We start from the raw sequence: 11,489 nt of genomic DNA, 5'->3' as shown, positions 1-11,489 counted from the left end.
AACTGCAGCAGGCATTTCTCTGTGTTATCTACCCTGGAGGTCTGGGCTGACCATCTCCTCTTCTCCTTGAGGAGGTGAAGGGCCTTTCACCACCCCACATATACTGAGCAGCAGCAGGTCTAGCACAGAGGCACCCAGCCTGCCAAGGACTGTCAAGGACTGAAGAAGCGATGACAGACCCTAGGATACAGTTGTGACAAGAGCAGGCCGAGAGGAGAAGACACCGGCAGCTCTGAGTGCCAGTATGATTTTCAAGTATTCAAGCCCTCCATTCCCTGGCTGAAGGCTAGAGATCAGAGGTAATTATCCATAAAAGTATTTACAAGATGACCCTTGAAAAATCTAGACACCGACTAAAAGTCACACCTGCTGTAAAAGTTGGGCTCATTAGCTGTACCCTGCCCTGATTCTTAACAAATGCCTGTCCTCTTCACTGCCACCCTCTGTATAGCGCCAACCTGAGGCATGCAAATCTGCTTTCATAATCAGAGGGACCAAGTTTTAAGCAGCTGCTCTTTTATAAAAACATAACTGAGCTGGGGAAAAGAGGCTAGATGTTCAGAGAAAGAGATCGAGCGAGTAAACTATGTGGTGACCATGAAGCAGTCTATTGACAAGTTCTAGGACTGAGGTCTCTCCATCTGAGTGATCGTGATATACCCCCTACATGCTCTCATCATCTTTCAGGATAGACCAGCACCTAGAAATAAAGCACATTTAAACATTTCACTAAATGGCAGGGGCGGTGGGTGAGATTAGAAAGTGGTGGGGCGCAACCGAATTAGCATACAGCACCGTAGCGAGCGAGCGCAGCTCGCGAGCCCGAACCCCAAAAGGGGGGTTTGGGGGGATTACCCCCCCCAAGAAAATTTTGGAAAAAAAGAAGAAAAATCGTGCATTTTCAAGCAAATTTGAGAAAGCAGGAAGGTTAATAAAGCAATTGTGAAAGTGCAGTTATTACATTAATAGATGGCATAACATAGGTAGCTGCTTATTCAGTATTACCACAGAGCTTCATACATTCTGTCCTATTATGCTCAGGTGCTGAATTCAGACTATAAGACTCATGGAAATCTCAGCTCTAAGAGTAGAAGAAGTTGCACAGCAGTGTAATGGTTGCCAGGCTCGTTCCGCAGGAGCGTCAGGAACTTGAAGAAAAGTCCACAGTCTTCCCCTACGGCCTTCCGACTCTATTAGAATAGACTCTAGAGTAACGAATGGCACGCAAGGGGAAAACAGGGAAACAAAACAAGGAAAGGCGGGGGAAGAAAAACAGTCTTACAACATACTGAATATTAGACTCTAGAGTAACGAATGGCAAGCAAGGGGAAAACAGGGAAACAAAACAAGGAAAGGCGGGGGAAGAAAAACAGTCTTACAATATACTGAATATAAAAGAGGCAGCGCAATGCGCTGTTACCGTGATTCTGGTTGAGCTGAACTTTGTACACACACTTCACATAGGTCCACGCAAGTACCCCAAATATAAATGGTATAAAGCAGTGTTTCCCAAACTGTGGTCACATTCCCAGGGGGGTCCTCAGGCAGTAATTTTAAAAGCACAAAAAAGTTCCTTGTAGAATCAGCAGTTTTCCAGCAACAATAAAAGTGTCAAGATTACGTCGGTGATTAATGTACCTGCTGGAGAGAGATGAGAGTTGTGTCAAGTGGCAGCTTTGACTTATCTAATGTAGCACAGAGGGTTAATATGCCTACTGCAAAGAACGTGTACCATGCATTTTGAAAAACATTTTTTATGTGCCTAGGTTAGTGGGTTACTGCTTTAGTCACAGATTCTTTTGTTACTGTGCAGTTCATAAGTGACAATAGTAATCTAGCACAGTGACCTATAAACTGTCATCAAAGAGCTGCTTGCAAGCTGCATGATACAAGTTAGAAACATATGTTTGTTTCAAGTCTTTCATTATCCTAATCCTGCTAAAAAGGTTTATTTGGGTGGAAATACATTTTTATTGTTAAAGTCAATGCTAACCACTGTTATGTTCTGAATCCTGAGTTTGTGCTTCTCCAGACCAAGCACTCTTTAAAAATGCCTACCAGTATGAATAACATGTGAATCCTACACCCTGTAGTCGCATTTGCCTTATGTAACATTTTCTATACACTGATTTACACGTATGAATCATTGTCTCCATGGGGCAGATTTGCAAGAAAATTGACTGTGTGTGTCGCAAGCCATTTGGCTGCGCCGCACTGAGTCACTTTCGAAGCACAGGGATGCGACATATTTACAACAATATGTTGCATCTCTGTGCTTCCCCCTGTGCTGGCGCACAAACTGCTGCCATACGCCTGCACAGGCACATTTGCACCATGGTGCAAGGATGCCTGTGTCGTGGGGAGATTGTTTATGTGCAGGAAGTAACCCTTCCTGCATGTAAACAATCAGAAATGGCGTTTTTCAACTTCTAAGTGTGCTGCATTAGCACACATAGAACTTGCAAAACGTCATTGTTTTACTGATTGTTTATGTGCAGGAAGGGACACCTTCCTGTACATAAGCAATCACCAGAGGTAATATCCTGTTTCTATGCGTGCTGCAGAATGCAACATGCATAGAAAGAGGAGAAATTAATACATTTCTCCAAGTTGCCCCTCCCTACGCCTCCCCTGGGGTGGCGTAGCATTCAGACACATTTCCAGATTTACGATTCCTCGTAAATCTGGAAATGTGTCTGGTTCCATGGGTTATGCGTGGGAACACCCACAGCAACACTCATGGAACGTCCCTTTCACGTAAAGTGCTGTGTGCAATTGGGCCATATTTACAAGACCAGTAAAAGTCACGCAGGGTTGCTTTTCCTGCCTTGGAAATATGGGGCACTAAAATGCGTCACTGGTGCATCACTTTTTGTGACGCACCTGTGGCGCAAGGGGCTTGTAAATCAGCCCCTATATGTGTGTGATTTAAGGTGCTCTGACATCCTTCAATGGTATGAGAGATGTTATAAAACAAATTAAATACATGTGACAGAGGGGCTATGGAGAGATGAGGCACTGTTGGAGGAGGATAATATGGGAATCATTGAAGAACCCCAACAAAGATTGTCATATCCTGGTGCATAGTAAGGTCATCATTTACTACTCTTTAAAAGCTGATACAATTCAATATATAATGATACATTTGTTGTAGACTGCACCATTGTTTCCTAAATTGTCTTGGGGGGAGAGCCTCCCAAAGCCCCCTTTGTAGTGGTCAGGCGCACTCACTGCACTAGGTGTGCACTGTATGGGGACTGGTCTGCAAACATTTGCCTGGGCTGCTTTGGGTTTCCAGTCTGGCCCTGGCAGGAGTCTCATACTGCGAAATAAAACCAACCATTTAAAAGTTAGTCATGGAGATGCAGCGCTAACCCTCCTGTTTTTTGCTAATTCTTTCAATATAAAATACTAAAATCCTTAGTAATTCGAGTATCCGTTTTGTGTGCACACGTGTGTTTATTGTTTTCGAATTACTGTTTTAATGTTTGAAATTTAAGTCATACAAATTGCTTGGGGGTCCCCGGCTTCCAGTGGTGACTCAATTGGGGTCCTCAGGAGTAAACAGTTTGGGAACCACTGGTATAAAGGTTTTCGCAATTTGCCAAGGGGAAAGGTTTGATAGGCAACACAAGCAACGAATCGTTCACCCTGCGGGAGACAGGTCCGGCCAGTGAACAAAGGTGAGCAAATCTGTGTAGTCTCCAAATAGAACAAACACTACAAAACTTTTAAAAACAGAGATAACAATGCATTTCTTACCTCAATCAGAATTTTTTGTATTCAAACAAGTAGCAGCATTCACTTTTTGTAGATGAAATCCGCACGTCTCTCTTTCAGTGTAGCAAACTTGTCAATTACTTTCATGTTGAAGTCCGGTATCTTTTGGACTAGCTTGCTCTCTACAGATAGCATCGCCAAAGCATTTAGTCTTTCCTCTAGCATGGTGTTCCTGAGGAATGTCTTTATGCGCTTTAAGGCTGAAAAACATCGTTCAGCTTCTACTGTTGTCATTGGAGTCGTAATCACAATTTTTAGTAAAGTCACTGTCTCTGTAAGTGAGTTTTCCATATGCAGTTTATGAATTAAACTCAGCAAAGTCAAGGCGCTTGTGGCCTTCCGGTACACAGGCATTCCGTAGAGTACAGTTAACTCAGTTCTCAGCTGCTCTTTTTTGAGCATAGGATACGCTTCCACAGCCTGATTCAGAGCACGCTCAGGGAAGGATTCATCATATTGTGCAAACTCTTTACCTTGCAATAAAGTCGCACTCACCAAATGTTTTGTGAACGAAAAGCGTTCTTTCGCCTGCACAATTACAATGTCACATATCTCCTTTCCAATTCGAACCAGAGAGGTGATGTTTTGTCTGCGGTTTGCAAAAACAGAATGCTGCGGCAGTTTGCTCTCTAAATCTTCAACCCCATCTCTCACTTTCATAATCTGTTGTACAAATGCAGATGTATTGGCTTTCACAGAGACAGTATCTAGGTCTTTTCTTTGCAACTGATCGTATAACACATCAACAGGAATCATTATGTCATGAAATAAAAACAGTAAGAACTGAAACTCTTTGTCTTGTAGTGTTCTAATAAAGCCATGGGCTTCATTCTGACTTGTGTGATCAAAGTCTGCTCTGGATGCTATGGCGACAAAACATTTCTCAAGGCCCTCCCTCTGTTCAAAGATTAAGTTGACTGTACGAATGTGAAAGTTCCAACGAGTTGAGGATCCCCTTGGTACGCTTTTGTCCACAATCTCATGAAGGGCTTCTGTTCTTTTGGGGGAACGTGTGAAGAATGCTGCTATGCCTCCGATATCCTGAAAGAAGACTCGTGTCTCTCTGATCTTTGATACCGCCTGTTGCATAATAAGATTGAGTTGGTGGGCGTAACAGTGCACAAAATGAGCATTAGGGTACACATCTCGAATTCTCTTCTGAACTCCACTAAGGCTCCCACTCATTACGGATGCACCGTCATAGCTTTGTGCGATAAGCTTTTGTTTTTGAGGCAGGTCCGGGAAAATTAAGTCCAGTTGACACAGTATTGCTTCAGTGATGGTTGCTGCACTAGAGTCACTTAAATGCGTGAAGCCATAAAATCTTTCCACAATGTTTCTGTCACTGTCAAGGTACCGAAACACTAACACGGACTGTGTTTGAGTGGACACATCAGTGGTGTCATCAGCCTGAATAGCCACAAAGTCTGTGTTTCGCAACTCTTGCACAATATGGCTTCTTATAATTTCGAGCATACAGTCAAGGAGTTCATTTTGTATTGTATTAGAGGTGCCCTTAAAGACTGTAGCATGTGCTAAATGTCTTTCCAAATCCTGGTCTATGGTTGACATTAAATCCACTAGGCCTCGGAAGATCCCAGGTTTTGAGGAAGTTTCCGATTCATCATGGCCTCGCAATGCCAGTTCGAAAGCACCACAGAAACGAATGCAATCAATGATCTTGGATAGATTTTGTCTGTTCTTATCCACAGCTTCATTGTGTTTTTGAATGGATTTGCGATACGCATCATTTATCTGCTGCTCAATTGGTGCGTCTTCCCCCAACATTCCCAGTCTTGTCAGGTTTTCCAGATGATTTCTTGTGAGCGCATGCTTCTTTATTTTTTCAGCGATGTGCTTCAGGTCGACCATTCCTTGCCGTGTCCAAGAAAAGTCACCGCCAAACAGCAAGCAGGGGAAGCAGAACAGAGAATTGCGTATAGGGCAGCCTGTAAGCCAATCAGCTTTTGTGTACCAGGCATTTGAGAATGTACGTTTTGACATTTTTCCTCTGTCCTGGGTAGTTTGCTGTAGGTTTATTTCAGGCTGATGAGGTCCCAATTCTTTTAACTTCAGTTTTCGTTCAAGTGGCCGTGACTGGAATGACTTTGTAATCAGCTCTTGTACTGTATTCATGATGGGGTGTCGGGTGTTGCTGGCCTTACCAATATATATATATATATATATATATTAAAGAAACCTGTCAATAATCAAAGTACAACGTATAAGGTGCAGTGCAATAATATCAAATTTCAGTATAAATACATTATACATATATATTGTGCATTATCCTAATACATCTCAAATGACTGCTAAAAATAGAGCCGTACTGCCTCCTGCCTCTCTGTGCCATAGTGTTGCTGGAGGCACTGAAAGACACTGCTTGAGGGCCTTGAGAGTGACCACATGACATACATGCTCTAACTACGATGTAAAAAAATATATAGCATCAGTTGCCTTACCTTTAACACTGGTGTTTGCTGGGTTGTAGCCGGGGTCGGGTGAGAGAGCAGCAAAGGAGGTTGGGGTCCTCTTGTTGTTTGCTGGAAAATTGCCCCAAAATGCGGTAATGTTTCAGGTTGTCAGGTGCTGAAAATGAAAAGATAACAATTTATTTTTGAAACAGTAGGGTAATGAAACAAAGACTGTGGGGAAAAAACATAACGCTCCAATTTTTTCCTAGACATCAGATGAATCTATTGGAGGCTTTGAAAATAAGGAGAAAGTGACTGCCAGGGAAAGAGGTCCCATCACTGCCCTAGAAACAGTTACCAGATTAGAAGGAATGAATTGAGTGCAAAAACCTGCATCCTCTGAGGTCCAGACATCATTCTCATTGTAAGGTCCCTGAAGAGGCAAGTCTGAGTCTGACCCCTAGGTATCAAATATTTAACCTTTGCAGCGGGTGTCATAACTCTGCAGGACGGTCTGTTCTGTGACCTCATCACTACTCTAGAAAAGTGGCTAGGGATAATGGTGGGGAGATACCCAATCTAGTTAGTAGAGCAAACAAACACACAGAGGAAACAGACAGGGAAACCCTAGTCTTTGTGCTTCTGAAAAGCTGTGTTCTCAGTGTCAATGGGAAATAGGCACATTTTGATTGGTGTCTTGTTTTTTACACCACTTTTTCCCATACATCAAAAGTGTTCCACCAGAATCAGCAACAAAGCAGGCAATTGGACACTGAAAGAGAATGCAGATCCAGGGAGGCTCCAACACAGAAGGGTGTAGAGTCTGGGACATCTAACGTAGTGCAGTTGAAGTGAGTGATGTGTGTTCTGACAGCAGTGAGTGATGTGGACAGTGAGCCTGATGTCTGGGATGTGCCAGAAGGGCTTTTTTATATGTACTAAACCCATTTGGGTTTTGTGATCCATTCCGACTCGTAATTAATTAGGAGGGGTCGTAAAAGGGGTAACCCTGCCTAATTACAAATAGCAAAGGCATTAATAATTTGCTATCATAATTGCGGTCGCAACCATTGGCCAGTTACCAATACCACAAAGGAAGGGTTAACTGATTCACAAAGAGGAAGGCTCATTTGCGAACTGTGTCCACAGCCTGGGAGGGATTTGAGTAGGTGGTTTAAGGCACTTGGCCAGGGCATAGGTCGCATCACAAAAGAAAAGTAAAGACAGGTCGTAAAATGTAGGTGCACTTTTTCTGCCCATCCTTTTGATACATCTAGGACAAAATGGCTTTTCAAATTACCAGGTGGATTTAAAAAGACCCTTTACACTGACCTGCTCCCTGCTGACGAGAGGCAACTACCTCGAAACACGTGTCCAGGGATGGCTAACGCAACACATACTGTTCTTTTTACACATCGTGGCATAGGGGTACCCCCCGTCGCCACTACATTTACCACAGTCCTTTGGGGCAACTTGCTGGTGTGACGAGCAGTGTGCGACCAACTTTTGCATAATTTATTACGGCTCCCTTGAGCCAACGGGCTGACGAGCCTTGGATCTGCACCTGCGCGCCATGAGAGGTACTTGACCTGTTTTAATTACATTTTGGCAGTCCACACGGCACCCCTTTACACTGACCTGCTCCCTGCTGACGAGAGGCAACTACCTCGAAACACGTGTCCAGGGATGGCTAACGCAACACATACTGTTCTTTTTACACATCGTGGCATAGGGGTACCCCCCGTCGCCACTACATTTACCACAGTCCTTTGGGGCAACTTGCTGGTGTGACGAGCAGTGTGCGACCAACTTTTGCATAATTTATTACGGCTCCCTTGAGCCAACGGGCTGACGAGCCTTGGATCTGCACCTGCGCGCCATGAGAGGTACTTGACCTGTTTTAATTACATTTTGGCAGTCCACACGGCACCCCTTTACACTGACCTGCTCCCTGCTGACGAGAGGCAACTACCTCGAAACACGTGTCCAGGGATGGCTAACGCAACACATACTGTTCTTTTTACACATCGTGGCATAGGGGTACCCCCCGTCGCCACTACATTTACCACAGTCCTTTGGGGCAACTTGCTGGTGTGACGAGCAGTGTGCGACCAACTTTTGCATAATTTATTACGGCTCCCTTGAGCCAACGGGCTGACGAGCCTTGGATCTGCACCTGCGCGCCATGAGAGGTACTTGACCTGTTTTAATTACATTTTGGCAGTCCACACGGCACCCCTTTACACTGACCTGCTCCCTGCTGACGAGAGGCAACTACCTCGAAACACGTGTCCAGGGATGGCTAACGCAACACATACTGTTCTTTTTACACATCGTGGCATAGGGGTACCCCCCGTCGCCACTACATTTACCACAGTCCTTTGGGGCAACTTGCTGGTGTGACGAGCAGTGTGCGACCAACTTTTGCATAATTTATTACGGCTCCCTTGAGCCAACGGGCTGACGAGCCTTGGATCTGCACCTGCGCGCCATGAGAGGTACTTGACCTGTTTTAATTACATTTTGGCAGTCCACACGGCACCCCTTTACACTGACCTGCTCCCTGCTGACGAGAGGCAACTACCTCGAAACACGTGTCCAGGGATGGCTAACGCAACACATACTGTTCTTTTTACACATCGTGGCATAGGGGTACCCCCCGTCGCCACTACATTTACCACAGTCCTTTGGGGCAACTTGCTGGTGTGACGAGCAGTGTGCGACCAACTTTTGCATAATTTATTACGGCTCCCTTGAGCCAACGGGCTGACGAGCCTTGGATCTGCACCTGCGCGCCATGAGAGGTACTTGACCTGTTTTAATTACATTTTGGCAGTCCACACGGCACCCCTTTACACTGACCTGCTCCCTGCTGACGAGAGGCAACTACCTCGAAACACGTGTCCAGGGATGGCTAACGCAACACATACTGTTCTTTTTACACATCGTGGCATAGGGGTACCCCCCGTCGCCACTACATTTACCACAGTCCTTTGGGGCAACTTGCTGGTGTGACGAGCAGTGTGCGACCAACTTTTGCAGGATTTAAAAAGAGTCCCTTGTCGTTTCGCACTTTACGGCTGGGTTGTTATTTGTTCTGTTAATGGCGGTAGAATAAAGTTGAAATCCATGGAGATTGTCTCGAAGTATGCGACATTGCGACAGGCCCCCCCCCCTCCCTCTTCTCCCCCCCCCCCGCATAGCAAGCAGCGCCTTCATAAATGCTAGCCCGCGCGCCAGAGTCCCTTTATGAGCACCAGACGCCTACAGTGCAGCGAAGCGCGCAATCCTTAATGCTACCTGCATTGATATTTTATGGCACAAAAGCGACATAACTGTCGGGAATCCCTTTGTTAAATGGCCGCATTAAGCAAGCAGTCTCATGAAATGTCTAATCCCCAGTAACCCTGGTGAAGTGTGTTTGTTTTTGCCGTGTCATGTATGCTCTGGCCGTAAGACCCACAGTAACTTGGCCAGTTATCAGGGAGCGTATTGGAGAGAAGTCTTAGAGTTCTGGAGTGAGGTCATTATTTACAAATGAGATATTAGGAAGATTTCCAAGGGGGTCATTGCTAAAATAGATAACACGGGGAAAGGAAGGCCTTGGCATTAACGGGAATGAAGTTACTGCACAAACCAAGGGAAACAACAACAGCAGCAATGCAATACAAGAGAGAGTAAAAAAGAAAAAAAACACTGTACGAACGACTAAAAACAGTACAGCAAAATCGTGCATCGAAATGCAACGCTGGTGACCAATTAAGAAATGTCCCAAGTATTGTATCAGAAAACCTGGGACTGCATCAGGCAGTAGATGGCTCGATGCGTTTTTCTTTATCTTTGCACATACACGTCTAGAACAGAACTATTTTACTTACTGTACATCGAAGGCCGTCAGAATGTGTGTGTAAATTTATCAATAGTATGTTATCAGACGGCTGTAGTGTGTGGAAAGGTGCTCCCTTAAACCAGGTGTCCTTGTGTGGGGTTCAGAGCAAGCTCAGGCCTCTTCTCGCGGGTGCGGGTGCGGGGGGGCAGGGCACCCGCTTAGACCCACGCCGGTGCGTCCAGTACCAAAACAATCATGGACACTCTGTCTCTGATTGTTACTATCCCTCGAGAATCCTACCCGGTTAGCAGAACACACGGCACCCCGCGCTACCCTCCAAATGGGCTAGCAATGAAAAGTGTCATTTCAGAGCACAGCCAGCCTCTCCCTGCAAACCTTGCACAGCAGCCCCGCCTGTGAACATCCCTCCTTCCTAACATAAAATGTCCTACGATTCGATCCAGACAATATCTCCGATGTCCCCGGCGACCCCTGCGTCCCTCTGCCCCCTCTGCTCGCTTCCCCCGGGTGAGAGCCCGGAGCGGGGAAGCGTGTGTATAAAACGCCATCAGTGAAGGGCTGCTGCAGATTCCAAAATGGCCGTCTGACAACAAGCTGCTGGACGTGCTTTAAAAACAGAGGGATCGGGGCCCCGGCGGTCACCCTGCGAGCCGCGGCCGCCCCACTTCCTTGTCAGTACGCACCCGGTGACAGCCCCAGGCTCGGGGTGCCTCACTGCACCCCATTCCTGCCGACCCACCACAGAGCAGGCGAAATGGCTGCTTCCCTCCCAAACTGCCCGCACGTGCAGGCAGATGACAGTCGGCGCCCTCTCTGCCCCAGTGCCCCCTCTGCCCACATCTCCCGCGTCACGATACCCAGTAACGGGCGCGTATAATGCGACAAGAGAAGCCGGCGATGTCAGCAGCATTCGCTGCAACGGCACGAATCTACCGAGAAACTCGACCAGCAAAGGGCGTGCGGCGTGTCCTAAAGGGCTGTCCGCCTACCAACGCGCACTGTCCCGTTCCCGCTTCGGGGACGTCCGCGTAGAACAATTTACCACCTTTCGTGGTTTCTTCGGGCTCCAAAGGGACTTATTTACCCCAAGATTTGCAAATATCTTCGACAGTAACTAATTCACCCACCTCCTAAAAAACCCTTCTACCCCTGTGGCCTGTGCCCTGACTTCGGGTTCTAGTCCACATTACACAACGGGAAGGGCACCCTTCGTAGAGCACTTAAGGGTATCAAAGCGGCTATTCACCCCAGCGTACCACAACCTTCTTCTGAAACAGAGGCTCGGCTATCTATCCCCTAGCCCACAGACGCCCCTCAGTGCTGTGCCCATACACGAGGGGTATGAATCATAGAACACCTGGTCTGGGCCCCTGGCGTGCCATCTCTACCGAAGTCAAAACGTCGAGTTGTGCCAACGTTTTCAAAAATGCGTAAAATGCGCAACT

At 46.3% G+C, this 11,489-nt stretch overlaps 1 protein-coding gene across 1 annotated transcript; it reads right to left on the bottom strand.

Annotated features, from left to right (window-relative positions):
* Nucleotides 1–1,234: 1,234 nt before the first annotated feature.
* LOC146805615 (zinc finger MYM-type protein 1-like) lies at nt 1,235–5,808 on the bottom strand. Its single transcript, XM_085622894.1, has 2 exons — nt 3,763–5,808; nt 1,235–1,641 (listed from the first exon to the last, which is right to left on the bottom strand). The coding sequence occupies exon 1, from the start codon at nt 5,782–5,784 to the stop codon at nt 3,802–3,804; it is 1,983 nt and encodes a 660-aa protein (XP_085479020.1). The 5' UTR covers nt 5,785–5,808; the 3' UTR covers nt 1,235–1,641; nt 3,763–3,801.
* Nucleotides 5,809–11,489: the final 5,681 nt, after the last annotated feature.

This window comes from Triturus cristatus, chromosome 8, assembly GCF_964204655.1.
Source record: "Triturus cristatus chromosome 8, aTriCri1.1, whole genome shotgun sequence".
Classification (NCBI taxonomy): Eukaryota; Metazoa; Chordata; class Amphibia; order Caudata; family Salamandridae; genus Triturus; species Triturus cristatus.
The sequence above is the reverse complement of the archived record's forward strand: the minus strand, read 5'-3'. Positions and strand labels throughout refer to the sequence as shown.